The following is a 17,280-nucleotide window of genomic DNA, read 5'->3' on the forward strand; positions in this document are numbered from 1 at the left end:
CGCGAGGCCGCTTCACCCCTTCATCAGTTATTAAAGTGACACAGCCTTTTTTTTTACGCCCCCCCCCCCACCATCCTTTCGTCCTCGCTGAGTGAAAGTAAAGCAGAGCAGCACACCAGGGAGGAGGAAGGCCTTTTTATAGGTGCGCTAACAGTAGTATAACTCGCAAGTGGAAGAAGAGGAGCTCTGTTTGGCTCGCTGATGGCCGAGCAGCTGATGCAACGGGGCAGCATCGGAGCCTCGGGCTTCGTCGAATAGAAATTGAAAGGAGGAACGGGGGTGGGGGGGGGGCGGAGAAGAGAAGGAGGGCGAAGACGAGTGTGGGGCTTGAGCCAGCGTCGGTATGCGAGGCTCCATAGCCAGCATGCCTGTGCAGAAGAGCATCACTTCTGCGTGGCAGGGTCCCGTGAGGAGGACCACGCGAGAAGGTGAGTCCAAGCGAGCTCGTGCGATGGTGTCGGACTGCACATTGGATGTCATTTTTTTTTCTTCACTCAGTTAAAAAAAAATAAAAATAAAAATGATGGTGCTTCAAGTGGCATATGATCGCGTCCAACGTAAGTGGTGGCCCGAGGCTTTTCTGCAGAGTAGCAAACATGCATGCACGATGCTCCATCCTGCGCGACGACATCAACGCAGTAACTGACGCCAGGCGGGTGACAGGCCAGCTCAAGCGAGGCGGTCATGTGATTCGGTGCCACTTTCGAGTGTCAGACGCTGTATTCCTTTCTCAGATCTTTGGGGAAGATTTAACAGTGGATTTAGTGTCCCCTGGTTCCGAGTGAATCCCCTGATTTAGGGTCAGGGTTAGGCCACTGACTAGGGATCGGTTACTACCTGGGTTTAGTTCCGGACGTAGTTTAAGATGCTGGATTTAGGGTTGAGGAAAAAAGGGAACGATGGAGAGGACAGGAGAAAACTTCTGACTTTGAGTTTCTAGACTGAGACTGTGAAAATCATGAGCATTAGGGTTCGACCACTATTAGTGTTAGAATTTGGACTCCTTTGATGTAGGGTAAGAGTTAGACTCCTGATTTACAGTTCGGGTTCATTGCCTTTATTTGGCCTTCAGGGTAGTCCTCTGCATTTGATTGGTTTCGAGTAGGACTTAGTCTCCCGATTTAGAGTTGGCATTAGTCCCCTGATTTTGGGTTCGGTTAGTCCACTGACTGTGGATTAGCACCCTGTTTTATGATCATTCATAGTTTGTGATTTCGGCTCAGACCCCCTGATCTGAAGGTTAGGGTTTGACCCCCAGCCCAGTTTTGAAGCGACTGATTTTTTTTTTTCTGGTGAAAATGTTGCTATTGTGCCTGTCATCGTAGTGGTGAGCGGCACAAATGTGGACGAGAGGCTTAAAGCTGCTCGGGAAAGGAGAGAGGAACAACAGAGGTTACTCGGTACGTGGCGGGTTACTTCCAATCGCCCCTTGGATGAAAAAGTGAGTGACTTCATTTCGACGTTTGTGGTTCCCACATCAAGCCTCGCGGGTGCACAGCAGGTATGAGCGGGAGCAGCGAGCCAAGCTCCACTACGAGCAGCAGCTACAGCAGCGCCAGAAGAAGCTTCAGGAGCAAAAACTCAAGGAGGACAGGAGACGCGCTGCCGTGGAGGAGAAGCGACAGCAGCGTCTCAAGGAGGAAAAAGTGAGTTCTTCGAAAGCGACCGAAGCCTTGAGCAAGTCCTAAATTAAACCCGGCAAAAATGTTGCAACTCAAGCCAAGTGACAGTCCCCATAAATTACAAGCAAGTCCAGTCAAATCGTGACTGTTTTACAAACAGCGTAAAATCTCGGCGTATCAACTGTAATAGGTCATGGGAAAAAAAATCTGCAGTGCAGCAGAACCACAAAGGGTGAACCGCGATAATGCGGGAGATGATTGTCAATAATACTGTACATCAGGGGTGCCAAACTCATTTTTGAGTTGCGTCTTCCCTCGGAGGGCCGTTGCAATGTTTAATCTCATTATCGCAATATTACTTGTAAGGGTAACAAAATGATTGCAAAATCTCTTTTTATTACACTTGACAATTTGACATTACGGCACATTTTTTTTTAGCAAGGCGCATGCAAGTTGACACACATGATTTTCTTTCAGAGGGCCAGATCTGGCCCCCGGGCCTTGAGTTTGACACCTGTGCTGTACATCTAGTTCATACTATACGTAGGTGACCGTCTTTTTCCAAATGCAAGGAGCGAAATGAATCTGCCGTGCGCCGGACCTTGGAAAAGAGCCAAAGAGCCCAACAAAACTTCAGCCAAAACGTGAGCGGCAGGAAGCCCGCTAAAAACGGTAACACAGGAATCCAACATCGTGTGTGTGTGTGTGTTCTTGTGTTTTGAAACTTTCTATTCTGATGTGGCTTCACTTTTCCTGGCACGTCTGATCTTAAACTCCGCGCTGATCCATCCAAACATTAGCTCCACGTCACATAGTGCTCAGCACATGGGAGAAGAACCTGGTGAGTCGCCTGCTAACTCCCACAAGCTCTTATCTGGCACGGAGCAAGAGTGCTGTTGGTCAGTCGGGAGAAGAAGGTACTGACCCCAGCTGGTTGCAATGCATCATGGGAATGGCTTGCCAATTAAAAAAAACAACCTAACTTCTTCTGCGTTCTTTGATGACTAATACTTTTCTTCTCCCACTCTCCTCACACGCCTTCCCATTCTGTCCGCTCTTTTCCCTTCTGACGATCCCTGCACATTCCCCACCGTAATGGTCATGAATCCCGGCTCAGTTGTTCATATTTGTCGCCGTGCAGTTTCGTTTTACTCCACGACCAGTAGCAGCCCAAGCGGCACCCAGCAGAAGCTCCAGGATCACAGACCCCAGATCCAGAGGCCCCAAAACCAGAGAGCCCAAGACCGGAAACCCCAGATTCAGAAACCCCCGAATCAAAGGCCCCAGATTCAGAAACCCCAGAACCAGAGACCACAGGACCAAAAACTGCAGAAACCCCAGAAACCCCAAATCCAGACATTACAGAAGCAGAAACCCCAGATCCAGAGAACTCAGAACCTGAGACCCCAGAGCCAGAGGCCACCGCCGCCACATCTAAGTCCCAGCCACAGCCAGAGAAGAAGCACCAGCGGTGTACAGGTGACATTTTGACAAGAACTACAAAGATAGATGTTTAGTGTCACAGGGACTTCACAGGATTCGTAGAAGTATATTGACCCCGTCTTTGTTGATGTGCGTCTTTTTACATTCTATAACTGTTTTTGGTTTAGCCCAAAGCAAGCACACTACAAACCGCTAACAAGAAGACTCCAAACATGGGTCCACCTACTCGTTCGCCTACAAACCGTAACGCGGCAACTAAAACGAGCAGAACGGCGTCATCGCCCTCTCCGGAACGGTAAGCGAACACAAATCGTGTCACGTGACGACAACACGAAACATCTTTCCATCTCCCTCGGAAGGGCTCACCGGAGATCAGGCCGGCGGCAATCCATCCCTCTTCAACTGGACCTCGAGTCGGTTCCCGAGGAAGACGTTCCAATTTGCAACTCTGCCCTGTCACCTGGCAACTCCAGGCCCGCCAGGGCCTCAACCGAAGACAACATGGAAGATTCGCCTGAGACTCCGAGCCGCGAGCCGGCTGAGAGCAGAACTGCCGGAGATGGCAGTGAGTACCGACAAGGGACTTGGTTCTTGAATGAGATGTGATGACGATTGAAATTGCGTTCCCTCAATAGGGTCCGCCGTGATTCTTGCAAATAAGTCAGGGACTTTTCATTGACATTCATTTAGGTGTTGGGCTTAAAGTTGAAGTTTGTTAAAATCCTAACCCAAGAAAGAATGGACCCCTGATTGGGCTTTTGGGCCTCAGACCAGGACGAGGGTTATATGAGCTGCGATGATGACGAAGAGAGGTCTTTTTCCCTGATCAGGTCCCTCCACGATGCTTTCCGCTCCACCCAAAGCCCTGCTGAGGCCCTTGAATGGTCCGATCAACCCAGAAGAGGCCTTTGGAGAGGCTATGCTGCTCGGGGAGCTGGAGGAGCAGGAGCACTTGGCAGCTGCTGAAGCTGAAAGGTAAGCGCGGAACATGGCACCACAGCCCAGACTCATGAGATTCATTTGCCCTGGCCTCAATCTCCAGGCGCAGTTGGGAGGAGCTGCAGCGCCGCAGAGTCGAGGAGCGAGCCCGGCAGCGGGCTGAGACCGAGCGTCTGATTGCGGAAAAGCAAAGACGTGAGGAAGAGGAGCATCGGCGGGCCGAGGAGGAGAGAGCTCAAGCCATGCGTGAAGCGGCTCTTCTGCACAAGCAGGTGGGCGGCATATGCATCGCCAACATCCCTGAAGATCACCAAACCTGCTCCGTTAAACCCTAAAACCACGCTTAGATGAACAAACCTAATTGGGGGTCGGCAAAAGAAAACTGGGTTTTAACTCTATATCCAACTTCAAGGGGTATGACGCAAACTTGAACTGGACCCCCCCCTAAGCCTGAGCCAGTGGTCTAACCTTAATTTTAACCTTGCACCCTAGACCAGAATCTTAGGTGTAACACAAGCCCCGAACTCCTAAAATGAGCCAATAATGCTAAAGCCCCGGCTCATACCCTAAACCTCAGTGTGAAAGGAAAATGCAAAAAGCGGGGGTCGACTGTCGTCCCGAACTGCAGCTGTGGGCGGCTTGAATCACATAGCTGGACTCAAGTCAGTCTAAATCAACAATCTTAAGACTTGCTTGGCAAAGACTCCAGTTGATTTGGTATTCCGAAGATTAGACTGGATTTATACGACAAGTCTTGACAGCCACTTGACTTGGAAATCTGCATTTTCAAGACGGTGAGCCATCTGTGTTGTTTTGGTAACCCACTAGTAAGCTGCAGTGCGGAGGGCAGAGGCCACCGCTGAAAGCAAGTACATATCATGAACGGAGCATTGTAAATAAATACATTCTGGAAACAAAAATCTATTTGAATTGGTAAATGGATTTTGATTCAAAAGATGTGAGTGCACCAAACCAAATTGTTCTTCTTAAAAAAATATATAGGATGCACACCCCTAATTATGCTCTTGATGCAATTGGAAAAACAGAAAAGCAACATGCAAGGTTTGCAGCTCAAAGATGAGACACAACAACGACTTTTGGCTTGCTCGACATGCTTAAAATTTGAAACTGTACTTGCTTGCTTTTCTTTTTCTTTTTTTTTTTTGCACAGTAATTTGGGACTTGCTTGAAGCTTGTAGGTTACTTGATACAGGTATTTCCTTTTGACTTGTGCATCTGTGACCCACTCCCACACCATGACGGCTGCAGAGGGAGGAGGAACAAGCCAGAGAGCGGGAGAAAGCGGCCCAGGTGCGGAAGGAGCGCGAGCTGCTCGCGCAGAAAGAGGAAGCCGAACGCCAAGTTCGAAAAAAGGTGACTATTTTATTTTTATTTTTTTCAATTGCAAGAACCATTGACACCAATGGACATTTTACAGTCTTCAATTTACCAAAGAAGCTTGTTTGGGGGAATGTAGGAGGAAGACCAAGTACCTTGAGAAAACACAGTTCTTGTTTTTATTGTCAGTATACTTAGCAGTAGTGGTAGTCGTTGTGATAGGATAAAAATAGATCCAAACGCATGTGTCACGTGCCTCACTCCTCAGCGGTTGGGGGTTCACTACCTTTGCGGTACCTGAACCTGGCAACCTTTTGTAGCGAAACAAAGTCTTAAGTGTCTGAGCCTGTTGATCACACAAGCCTTCTGTCTCGACAGAGAGCTTGAATGCTATTCCAAATGTAAGCATATGACATTAAAAGCTCTTTGGCCCCTGCAGCGACTGGAGGAGATCATGCGGAGAACCAGAAGAACAGTTTCTCCTGACGCGGTGAGGCTGGCCCAGCAGGGTCTTGTGATGCGCACCAACATTGCAGCTCGTTGTCTCAAACCGCCTGGTTACTTTTGCTTGTGCCCGCAGAAATCAGTGACGGTGAACATCTTACCGAAGGAGAACAATGAGCCTCCTGTGCAGGATGCCGTCCAGCCGCCGGCGGGTTCCAGGCCCTCGCAGGCGGTAACGGATGACAAGGAAGCCAATGATGACATGGTGCCTGTGGTGGCCTTCAAAGAGCGCAGGTCTCTCCGGACTCTCACCGGTCTGGAAGACATCCAGACACACCAACGAGCAGGTGAGACGACGCCAGAAGATCCAAAGACACAAATGTTTGGAATAGCTTTTGCTGGTGTGTCCACGCTTCTCTGCGAGCTGATGGATTATGGATTTCTCTCATTCATTGCTGGTTCTAATATTGTCTCCCTGATGTTTATCCTCAGAAGTCATTTGAGCTACGCCATCTCAGACAAGCACGAAAGTCGCCACCATACTTTGAGGACTGTGATAACCACTATCTTCTTCTATGTAAGATTTCAAGGAAATGTCCTCAAAGGATCAGTTCAGCACAGCAGGAATATCTATTCATTGTGGCTTTTGCCCCCCGACTTCACATCACAATCGTGGACACTGTCGTCCTTTGTGTATTTACTATCACACCACACTTTTGGGTATTTGTTGCTGTCAAAGTGCTCTCTGTTCAGAATGATAACATTTAATCCTGGCTGTAGTGTGAGCATTTTATAAGCTGCTACAGAAGCCTAAAGTAGTTCCCAAAGACTTTGCTTTTTTAAAGTGTAGGGTCATGTATTTTTGCACAAATAGCTGTGGCTTTGCGTAATAATAATCATAATATATGCAATCTTTATCAAGGTGATTGATGATATTTTATTCTTGTTACATGAACGCGTACAAAACAAATCAACATTTAATGATATTAAGTTTTTGTTACTTGTTAGTAAAGTTTTATCTAAAATGCACAAGTTATGCTATTTGTTTAAGGCTGACTCTGTCTTTGTTGACTGTAAATATTGTTACATTTACGAAATGAGATGCCTGCCTATATTGTATATCATATGAATATTGAAACTGCTTTGCCATCCTTCAACTTTCAAACCAATAAAAAATGGAAACTGGTCTGTTTATTCCTGTTCGACAGCAACGTACCGTTTCAAAATCACAGGCTTGGTTCACGTTAGCCAACTTGCTTCGGTAGACTTTTTGCTACCTTTCTTGTCCTGCTGGGGGCAGCAGCACAGAAAAAAGGGTGAGGAGGAAGAAAACATAAAACGAAGAAGAGAGGGAACGCGTCGCTCGCGCAGCCATGTCAACGCTCGAGTGTTTTGTTTATGAACTCGCGCTACTCTTGGCCGAATAAATCACACGTAGACCGGGGAAACTACCGGAAAGTCACGCCGATAAAACAGATACTGAGTGGTTTCGAGGTGTGTGGGGGGCGGGAAAAGAGGAACGGTCTCGGACCCCTTCCTATACTGTAGTTAGGTGACGGTGAACGGTGTGGTGCACTGATTGATTACACTGAACCAAGAATCACAGAGTTACTACGGACAGTTACGCGAGCCGGCTTTCCTTCATTGCGCATTTTGGCATGGTTATTTTAAATATCCGAAGTGCATTTCTGACCGGCTTTGGACGTCAGCTGGTCATTTGACCGGCAGGTCGTTTGAGCGCCAAAAGGGACAAGCTTTTGACTTTACGTATGACGTCACTCCCGGCAAAGCTAAGCTAACGTTAGCACGCTAACGTAGCTAGCTAAATGACAGACTTCGGGGATGCCTGCAGGTAAGTTTACATCAGTTTTTTTTGGGGTGGGGGGCGTATCCAAAGCGACTTAAATTTCTAAGGCAGACATGTCCAGCTTCCAGTAGCTGTTGTCCACTTTGTGTGCTACATTCACATTACAGGTGGGAGTACCTGGACAGCGACCCAGGACGGACTGGAAGATACATTTGATAAGCCAAATAAAAAAAAGTCCAAGAAGAAAACCCCCGAAAACAAAGAGAGCATTGTGGTAACGCATTTTCCTTGTGTATTTGTCTGCTGTTTGCACGCCATATGGCCTGCTTCCCATTCTGTTCAGTGGAAACCTACTGCTCAACCTCCAGTAACTGTCATGCAAGTGTAAAAAGAAGTCAACCTTCTTAAAATTGTAAAAACATCCAGTCAACTATTCACTATTCCCCGCAAAACACTTGGATTCGAGAAATTGAGATATAGCAAGATAATGTCGGCCCAAAAGTTTTTCTCCCCCTGACTTTCGCGGTTTATTCTTCCAGAAAATGCTCCTCAAATGATTTTCCTTCTCTTCAGCTTCAGACTCTCAAGAACCTCCATCTCAAGAAGGACGGGGAGTCCGATGACGACGATGCGCATCATCTGCAACACGACGACAACAAATGTGAAACAGCCACAAACGTTAACAACCAAGAGGTTACTCCGCCATCGAAAGCCAAGAGGAAGACTAAGAGGGAACTTCCCAGCCGGCCTTTGCCCGACAATGTCGCCGGCTCAGAAGCGGATGGCGTACAGAAGGAGGCGAGACGCGGGAGTAAGAAAGGCAAACGGAAAGAGGACGCCAAGGGAGATGATGACAAGGACGGTGAGGACCTGCTGCGGGAGTATCAGCAGCAGATGGCGCCAGAAGCTGAAGAGCCACAAGGGAGTGAGGACGTAGGGAAGAAGAAAAAAAAGAAGAAACTGAAATCTGCCGCCTCCGAGTCAGATGTTGGGTGAGTTTTCATTGTTTTACTTTGATTCATTTCTCTCTTTCTCTTTTAATATTTTCGAGACATTTTTTTGATTGATTGAGCTTCTGTCCATCAGGGATCATGACCAGGACGGTGATATGGAAAGTGACTCCAAGGAGAGGAAGAAGAAGAAGAAAAAGTCAAGTAAATAATACATTTTGTGTCACACGCTGTTCTGGATTCTCGCTCGCCAGCCATTTTGTCCGGGTCTTGTGGGGGAATCCCAAGGCATTCCCAGAACCGAGACCGCAACACCTCAACATGGAGGTGTCCCGTAGGCATCCTGATCAGAAGCCCGATCTCATCCAAATCTTTTGAGACTTAGAGAATTGTGTTTTTTATAACAATATAAGCACCGAACCTAGCAAAGGAAAGACAATATTTTCCGCTCCTTTTCAGCAGCGGAGGTGCCGAAGAAGCCTGACCTCGATGGAAATGACGGCCTGGTGCTGGGGGTGTACGTGCACCGGACAGATGGCCTCAAGACGGACTTGCGCGTCTCGCATCCCATGGTGAAGGTCCACGTGGTGGATGACCTGACGGGCCAGTACGTCAAGAAGGAAGACAGGTAAGGAATCGTCCCGTTGAGTTGAGGATTGTCGTGCATCCGGAGAATATTCCCTGCGCTTCACTTTTCCCACATTTCACGGCCTTTTTTCAATATACAGTGCTGCATATTCCACCCACCCACCCAATTTTGCGCCTCATGGCCGTGAATACATTTTCACCTGATTTTTCATTCTCTAATAAATTCTGTCAACTCTAAGAACAAGATCAACATTTTCCCATCACATTTGTTGTCGTGTGTAATCTTCTGAACTGGACTGTGTCTTAACACCACGACGGACATGTAACACTGTTGGCCGCTTCAGCCATCGCCCCGTGTCGTCGTTTTACGAGCGAGACACCGTGGAGCACATCCTACCCATCATGACGCAGCCATTTGACTTCAAGAAGAACAAGTCGGTCGTCCCTGAGTGGAAGGAGCAGATCATCTTCAACGAGCCCTTTGCGCACTTTGTCGGGCGGGATCCCGAGAGCCCAAAAGTTGTCCTCTTCTTTGAGGTGACTCACACACAAAAAGCTCGCTCACATAAAACGTCATAGCCTTTTTTTTCTTCCCTCCACTCAATAATTGGTTGCCTTCCTTCCTCCCAAGATCCTTGACTTTCTTACCATGGAGGAAGCCAAAGCCAACGTTGATGTTGCCACCCCTGAACGAGGATTCAGAAAGATCGCGTGGGCTTTCCTGAAGGTATTTTCTTCAACTCTTAGTTGTGGACTCGTCGTTGAAAATTGATTTTTTTAATTGAACTAGTTTTATCATGTCAGTATTTCGTACTGAAACTCTGAGAGGGTTTTTAAGCGTAAAATGAGCAAATACCGGCACCGATAGCCATGACATTTATGCTAACCGAAATTTAACTGTAAACAATGTGCAGGAGGCTTTATGAACGTGGATTTTCGTGTCATTCAAATGGCGCCAATTTGGTTGACTGGGCCACGTAAGCATTACCATAGAATGAGGGACATTTTTATTTTATTTTTTTACATCATCTCCATCACAGAATCTGTTTCAAAAATCTAATAGGTTTGTGCACTTCTGGTTTTAATGATTTAAAAAATGCAGTATATGTCTGTTTTTGCTTTCACTTCTTTCCTTGCACTTTTTATTCAATTTTATTTTTTTAAACCCTCAGCCAGTTGGCGCCAACGGCGTGCTGAACACGGGCAGCAAAATCCGCCTGCAGCTCTACTGCCCGCCCACGTCTGCCAGGAGGCAGCCTCGCACCATCGAGGTGTTGGAGTGGTGGCGGCATCACCCGCGCGTCAAATACGCGTCCACGCTCTATGTCACAGTGAAAGGCATCAGACTACCTCAGCACGTGAGTAAGAGACAAAAATAGCGGCCGCGTGGTTGCGTCAGTCACTTCAAAAAAAAAAAAACACATTCCTCAAATTAATACTGAATAGACGGTCGTGTATAAGTACACAAACTGCACAAACGGCGTCATCTTGTGGAAGCTTTTGGGCATTCACAAAGGTCACAAAAATTGTGACCAGGACAGATTTTCACCAAACAACAAACGCTGGGTTTAAAAAGAAAAACAAATAGGTGCATTTGTAAATGGAAACCCGCGACATGTGGAGGGGATAACTTTATGGCAACCTTCAACATTGTTCGTATGACTCCAAAAATGCTTCACTTTCAGTGTGACTGTCAGAAATGGATCTAAATGGAAGAAAGAAATTCACGGAATGCCGTCATTGTTTTGAAATGCATTCAGGTGGACCCCAGCGTGCGTTCCATGATGGCGCTGCAGGAGGAGCGAGGCAGCACCTCCTACAGCGAGCTGCAGGACGTCGCCACCAAAAGGACGTCCACGCCGAACGTGGAAGGGAAGAGCGCTCCAGCATTGAAATGGAGCAGAATACCCGGCCAGGTCAATGTCGTTTATGCAAGTAAATTACGAGCTTGCTCAGGGTCGAGGTACCACCGTACAACCGCGTGTCTTCGTCGAAAACAAAAAGATTGTCTTGGGAATGTTCGCCTTAGATAGAGGAGGACAGATGGGCGTCATTTTAGGGTCTACAGGGAGAGCACGTATCCTACAAAGTCGCCGACTTGCGAATTGGCCTTACTTGTTGTATCTAAAGTTTATTTTGGTGTCTATTATCAAAGTCCAGGCTTTATTTTCAAGGTGTGTCGGATTCCCAACAAGCCCGTGCTGGCCTTCCGCGGAGGTCAAATGGGCTGCCTGACGGTGCTCTTCTCTCACGCCGGGACGCTTCTCGCCACCGCGTGCGCCGACAGAGATTTGTTCCCCGTTGTAGGTGAGTGACGTGTCGCACAAAAACCTCACATCTTGTTGCCTTAATCTTCACAGATGCAATAAATGTCATTTACGTTGCAGTGTTTGAGATTCCGTCTGGGAAAGCTTTGGCTGCCTTCACCGGCCATCTTAAAATCGTGTACGAACTCTGCTGGTCCGCCGACGACAGACGTCTTTTGTCCGTCTCGTCCGACGGAACCGTCAGGTACGATGCTCACGCTGGACTTAATTTTGTGAACAGTATTTGAGGAGGCCGTTTTTTGTCTCACGTAGTGGACACAGCCGGCATCTCTTAAGACCGACTGCAGCCTTTTGAGGAAATAATATTATTTTGAGGTGAGAGACGGCCACCAGATGAGGAAATGTTATTTTCGATTAGAATGAGACGGGGAAAGTTATTTGAGGTGAGGTGTCTGTTGTTTCAAATGGCAACAACCGGCAACTCATTGTCACAATACGTCTCTAGGGAAGGCCGCTATTTGAGGAAATTGGTTTTTGATGTCAAGTGTTCATATGTTGGGGCAGGCCATTGAAGTGTGGTGTCCATTAGACCGAAGGCCATCATTCATTCAAACCACGGACACGACCCAATAATACACCTTTGGTACCGTTACCTGGTTTTGCAGGGAGTGGGATGTGGAGCAGTTCCTCCCGACCGCACGGAAGGTTCTGCCGCACCCTTCCTTCGTGTACTCGGCCCGGTACCACCCGGCGGCTCAGCGTCTGGTGATCAGCGGCGGCTACGACGGCGTCCTCCGAGCGTGGAGGGTCGATGTCGACGACATCAACGGCCTGCTCCTGCGCGAGTTTGAGGCCCACGGCGGTTTCGTCAACACCATTTGCTTTGACGCAGAAGGTAGTGAGCATTTCACCGTGACGTCGTATGTACGTCCGGGTGGTTAAAACATTATGAAATGTTGGATTGGGTTTGCCGTCACCGGTTTGGACCCTGAATTCTGTTGGTTTTCGCACAACGTCAGGACACAGGATGTTCTCGGCGGACAGCGTGGGAAGCGTCATCATGTGGAAGACTTCGCTCAGCGATGGCGAGCAGCAGCCTTGGCATCACTGGTGTGTGGAGAAGGTAACGACAACAGCACACCTCCGTTCAGCCGGTGCTGGATGATGAGGCTTTAAAATAAAAGGAATTCATTTTTTCAAACACACACAACAAAAAAAATCTAATTTCTGAATCTGATTGTTCCCCCCTCCCTCTCTTTGCCTGTAACAAAAACGATAACAATGGCATTACTCAAAACAAGTTTTGCTTTTTTCTTGCTCTTCTGAGCTTCATTTGCATTTTTCCTAATGATAGAAAAGCTCAGGATTTTTTTCCCCAGAACGTGCTTTTTCTGCGCATGATTGACTTGCATCAATTTGCCTTCCACAGAAAGAATAGTAGTTAATATTAGTTTTGTTTTTAACCGCTCATGCAAAATAAAATAATAAGGAATGTTTCCTCTTGGAAAAATGTCTCTTTTGTCAAAAAAATGTGTTTAAACACTTTCTTTTAATGAACAATTTGACATCATAAAATAGGCCTTCAGTTCCTCAATGTACCCATCAAATTGATAAATTGGGAACACTCCTTTCAAGCTCCTCTGTTTCTTGCTATTTTGTGAGCGTAAGCGCTGCACGTCGGCGGAGAAGGAAAAAAAAAAGCGTCCTTAAAAATCCATTCCAAAATTGACACAAATCATTTCATCGCCCAGCCCCGACCGACTTGGGCCTAACGCTTCACGTGGTTGCAATTACAGATTCACGCCGAGGCTGACCTCAAGGGGATCCCCATCAACATGCTGCAGGTGCATCCGACCGGGCGCTGCCTCCTCATTCATGCCAAAGACAACGTCCTCAGGAGCTTGGATCTGAGAGTGTAAGACTAAAAAGTGCAGCAGGGATGGACACGCAAACCGATATTTTTGAAAAGGGTTGATAATAATAGACTGTTCGTTCGGGAATATACACGCATTTCCCCAAATTTACGAAGGCCACTACATCCCCGATCGCCACAAAGATAATTTGAGTTTTTGCTTCAGTTTTACAAATACATGAAACTGTAGTGTTGAATCAACTATTGGCGAATACTCGAATACTTTTGGGCAAGGCCTTTATTTGTACAAAAGAATTTTTTAAACTTGAGTAATTGTTAACATTGAGTTAATATTATTTTTCAATTATAATACGTACATAATACAATATATATTGTAAAAAAAAAAAAAAAAATCCCCAGAACAAAAAAACGGTGTTTTTACATATTTTCTTGGTGATTTGGTTAAAAAATGCGAATTAACTATTTTTACTATTACAAAGAAGGCACATTGCTGCCCCACGTCGATATCTTTCTTTCAATCAGAAAATATAATCGTTAGGGGCATTTATTTCCACTTTTGTATTGACCGATATCAGCATGTGTACTCAGTTAGTAATCGCCGATACCAATGCCAGATGATTTTAAGGAGAGGCCAATATATTCCAATTGAGCAATTTTCCTGAAAATTGCATGAAATTAATGGCAATTTTCTGTTCTTTCTTTTTCCTGATCGTAAAATGGCCACAAGAGAGAAATAGACCCGTTACCTGCAATCGGTACTCTCCCATCCCGAATATTAATATTGCAATAACCGCATCGTATAAAAATGAATTATCTTGTCTGGAAAAAAAATAGATGCCATAATATTTTTTATTGACTCAAGTCATTCCTGTTTACCTGTTGAGAAATTTGAACATTATCGCATTGTCATCGCATGTTGTTGAAATCACTGTCAGACTGTTTTTTAAGTTTTTTTTTAAAAATCTATTTATTTTTGCCATCCCAGCATGACAATGAAAAAGTTCACGGGAGCCACCAACCAGCGAGAGAGGCTCAACAGCACCTTCACGCCGTGCGGCAGTTTTATCTTCTCCGGCAGCGAGGACGGCATGGCGTACGTTTGGAACGCGGAATCCGGCGACCAGGTCGCGGTGTACTCGGAGCTTTGCTACAGCTCGCCCTTGTGCGGGGTGTCTTTCCACCCTCACGAGAACATGGTGGCCTTCTGCGCCTTTGGGGAGAGTCAGCCCGTGCAACTTTACCTGCATGACCGCAAAGGTAGAACTGGCCTCTATGCCCTTGAAATAAATTCACTCTATTTATAGTTGAATATGGAGTAGTGAAATCGTGTCTAGGCGCCTCCCGTGAATCATTAGAACCGAATGGTCGTCAAGCCCCACTGAGGCTTTTACTTTTTGTTTCACCGCAATCACACACACCCTCAAGCATTTTTTCCCCCCCCCCATTTACAGTGTCCCAATTGGACGCGCTCGGCATGAAGGAGCTCAGGCCGCCGTCAAACACGCCCGAACCGCTTCACAGCACGTCGGATTCCCTCTCGGTGGACCAGATGAGCCAAGCTACCAGGCTGGCGTTGAAAATGCAGCGAGTCAAAGAGCAAATGGATTCCGTCCTTGTAAATAGAACAGCCTCTTACCCCTCGTTTTAGACTTTGTGGTGTATAATGTTACCATGTTGTTTTTTTTTTTGTTTTTTTTTTTGAAGGATCCACATCGCGGGTCTTCATCTTTTGAACCAGGTACTGCTTGCTTCAGTGGTTCTCAAACCGAGACCCCCCACCCGCCCCCCAGGCTCTGCAAAATTTCAATACAAATGTCATCTCATTAAAAAAAGAAGTTCAAATCTACAAGTGAGGACTGTCAAGCCAATAAAGCGAAGATAGTGAAGCAATTTTCTCCTTCGCTTTGAGCCATTTAAAAAGCTCTCACTGTTTTAATGGTTCCCTGGACCCAAAATGTGAAAATCTCTGGTTGACTTACTTTAATAATAGTACCTTCTATTATTTTGAAATAATGAACAAATTGTTTTCTTTTGTGTTCCCTGTGACAGGAAGGAGTCTTTTTTCAGACGTCAGCACGGTACATGTTTTTCATTTTTACTTCGTAACCTCTGGTAGTCCATTCTGAAGGCCACCCCATACTCTCCACTCACTGGCCACTTCATTAGGTACACCCAATTTTAATGAGGGGGTGATTGACACTGAATTGAACTACACGGTTTTCATAGTTTGTTGTGGCGTGCAGCTGCATTGCAGCATACTGTTTCAGATATTGTGAATTCTTTCTCGGGCGGCCACACGAGAGTCTGTCGTGCAGTACTCATGTACTGCAGCCACAATTGTAACCATGGCGACATGTATATTTGAGACAGCTTTTGTGTTGCATTTCACTGAATGTGCACGTGATGCTTGGTAAGAGTATAAAATCCCAGATATGAATCAAGGTCACGCGTGTCTTCGAAATGCGGAACTAATGGCTCCCCTCCGCCCTTAGATGAGATCCAACGGCTCGCTCCCTCCTCTCGTGGGCGGCTTCAGTCCAGTCGGGCTACATCGGAAGGGAACGTCGTCGTCGAGGCTTCAGATGGTGAGGACGCCCAATTTTCGTTTGGTCTCGCTGCAAAGTCATGGGTGCAAAAACTCTGAGTTGGTCATGATGAGAATTAGCGGGGCCGTTGCGTCGCTTTTTGGGGAAATTCAGAACGGCCCAAAGACTTACGCGGCAAAATTCTAAGATGAGAACTGTTCACCTACAAAGTGCAGTCGAACATCACTACCTTTCAAAATGTATTGAGTGCCCTACAAGGTAATTGAATTTAAAAATTGGAAAGGCAAGGACACCGGCATGTACAAACGACTACTTCCCGATTAGCCATTTTTATTACATTTTTGATACAGTGGTATATAAATATTCTGGTGAATTGCAAAGCACTTGGGGCTTTTCTTATTTTCAGCCAATTACAAAATGTATTTGACATCATCTGTCCAGCTTACACTTACCTGCTTAATATTTGTCACTCCACAGTCGCTTCCGAGCTATGAGCCTCCTGCGGACTCGTCTCACCATGTGGTAAGCGTCCACCGCGACTTCTGCTACTGACACAAAGTGACTCTTGCTCCGCGGCGATCACCTGCCACTCTGTCTCGCAGGTGGTGTCGCTGTACGACTACAAGGCCAGCCGCTCGGACGAGCTGACGTTGCGCCGCGGCGACGAGATCCGCGTGCTGTATAAGGATAATGACAATTGGTGGTTCGGGAGCCTGGCGGACGGGCAGCAGGGCTACTTTCTCGTCGCCTACGTCGCTGATCCGAGTACGTCGGCTGTAGCGTTGCCCCGCTACAGTGAATCAATCCCCCGTTGATTGCGCGTGCTATCTTGCATACCGACCACAACAGGTCTGCGATACGAGCAGCCATATTAAAAATAAATAAATAAACCGCACTGCACCCTTTCAACACATTTCAACTTATGAAAACACACTTTAAAGTATTAGCACATCCTTTCACTCGCTCCTACTGTTTCAAATAAGAAGCCAAGTGTGCTTGCTTCAAGCTGTTGATTATTCGTCTGGCCTCATTCTCTTTCGAGTACCGCTTTAGGCGGCTGGACAAGGCTCGGAGCCTTTGTTTGGCAGTTTCGAGTGCTTCAGGTATGGTCATCTGGATGTACCTCTCGGGTATCGGCCTTTTCATCACACCTCTCTGGGCCTCCGTCAATTGACTCACATCTTTCCGAGCCGCCTTGATCTTAGCCTCCAGCCGTCTTCTCCATGGTGGGTAACATATCTCATGGCTTCCATGGTTGCTCTTATAGCCAAGCATCTCAAGGATCACTGATGCTGAAGCGTATATCAGCTCATTGGTTTCCGTGATCGTTACGGTAGGGATCGCCCTCAGTGCTGCATTCACACTTTCCATGAGACTTTCAGGTGGTACTTCACATAGCCGTTGTAATCGGTTTCTAGCTTGCCCAGCTTTCATTCTCGCCATGATCTTAGCTTTCAGGTCAG

General features: G+C 46.8%; 2 protein-coding genes across 4 annotated transcripts; both read left to right on the forward strand.

Moving 5' to 3' along the window:
* Nucleotides 1–80: 80 nt before the first annotated feature.
* On the forward strand, nt 81–6,971 carry LOC147195733 (uncharacterized). Its single transcript, XM_086128190.1, has 14 exons — nt 81–428; nt 1,326–1,400; nt 1,483–1,646; nt 2,195–2,294; nt 2,423–2,539; nt 2,740–3,101; nt 3,233–3,360; nt 3,425–3,630; nt 3,896–4,040; nt 4,108–4,276; nt 5,274–5,378; nt 5,782–5,832; nt 5,923–6,133; nt 6,279–6,971. The coding sequence occupies exons 1-14, from the start codon at nt 344–346 to the stop codon at nt 6,287–6,289; spliced, it is 1,929 nt and encodes a 642-aa protein (XP_085984316.1). The 5' UTR covers nt 81–343; the 3' UTR covers nt 6,290–6,971.
* Nucleotides 6,972–7,142: 171 nt separating this feature from the next.
* Nucleotides 7,143–16,722, forward strand: ahi1 (Abelson helper integration site 1). 3 transcript variants are annotated; one of them, XM_086127102.1, is made up of 21 exons: nt 7,143–7,638; nt 7,761–7,867; nt 8,167–8,585; nt 8,680–8,747; nt 9,003–9,171; nt 9,476–9,668; nt 9,763–9,858; nt 10,304–10,489; nt 10,892–11,047; nt 11,306–11,438; nt 11,519–11,642; nt 12,064–12,293; nt 12,418–12,521; nt 13,195–13,313; nt 14,257–14,528; nt 14,723–14,886; nt 14,976–15,009; nt 15,321–15,349; nt 15,764–15,856; nt 16,295–16,339; nt 16,420–16,722. In XM_086127102.1, the coding sequence occupies exons 1-21, from the start codon at nt 7,629–7,631 to the stop codon at nt 16,630–16,632; spliced, it is 2,964 nt and encodes a 987-aa protein (XP_085983228.1). In that variant the 5' UTR covers nt 7,143–7,628; the 3' UTR covers nt 16,633–16,722. The 3 variants fall into 3 exon arrangements, with proteins under 3 accessions (XP_085983228.1, XP_085983230.1, XP_085983231.1); XM_086127104.1 differs by having other exon boundaries at nt 9,006–9,171; XM_086127105.1 differs by lacking the exons at nt 16,295–16,339; nt 16,420–16,722 and having other exon boundaries at nt 15,321–15,437; nt 15,764–15,851.
* Nucleotides 16,723–17,280: the final 558 nt, after the last annotated feature.

This window comes from Hippocampus guttulatus, chromosome 13 (assembly GCF_054856545.1).
Source record: "Hippocampus guttulatus isolate MCC_2025c chromosome 13, RoL_Hgut_1.0, whole genome shotgun sequence".
Taxonomy (NCBI): Eukaryota; Metazoa; Chordata; class Actinopteri; order Syngnathiformes; family Syngnathidae; genus Hippocampus; species Hippocampus guttulatus.

What these genes read in the sequence shown, in the direction of transcription:
- ahi1 (XM_086127102.1), top strand. An exon ending in TCGTCCGACGGAACCGTCAG is followed by an intron (nt 11,643 to 12,063) that starts GTACGATGCTCA and finishes CTGGTTTTGCAG; the next exon opens with GGAGTGGGATGTGGAGCAGT. An exon ending in AGGAGCTTGGATCTGAGAGT is followed by an intron (nt 13,314 to 14,256) that starts GTAAGACTAAAA and finishes TTGCCATCCCAG; the next exon opens with CATGACAATGAAAAAGTTCA.
- LOC147195733 (XM_086128190.1), top strand. Translation starts at nt 344, where the DNA reads ATGCGAGGCTCCATAGCCAGCATGCCTGTGCAGAAGAGCATCACTTCT. An exon ending in GGAACAACAGAGGTTACTCG is followed by an intron (nt 1,401 to 1,482) that starts GTACGTGGCGGG and finishes TCCCACATCAAG; the next exon opens with CCTCGCGGGTGCACAGCAGG. An exon ending in CAGGAAGCCCGCTAAAAACG is followed by an intron (nt 2,295 to 2,422) that starts GTAACACAGGAA and finishes TCCAAACATTAG; the next exon opens with CTCCACGTCACATAGTGCTC.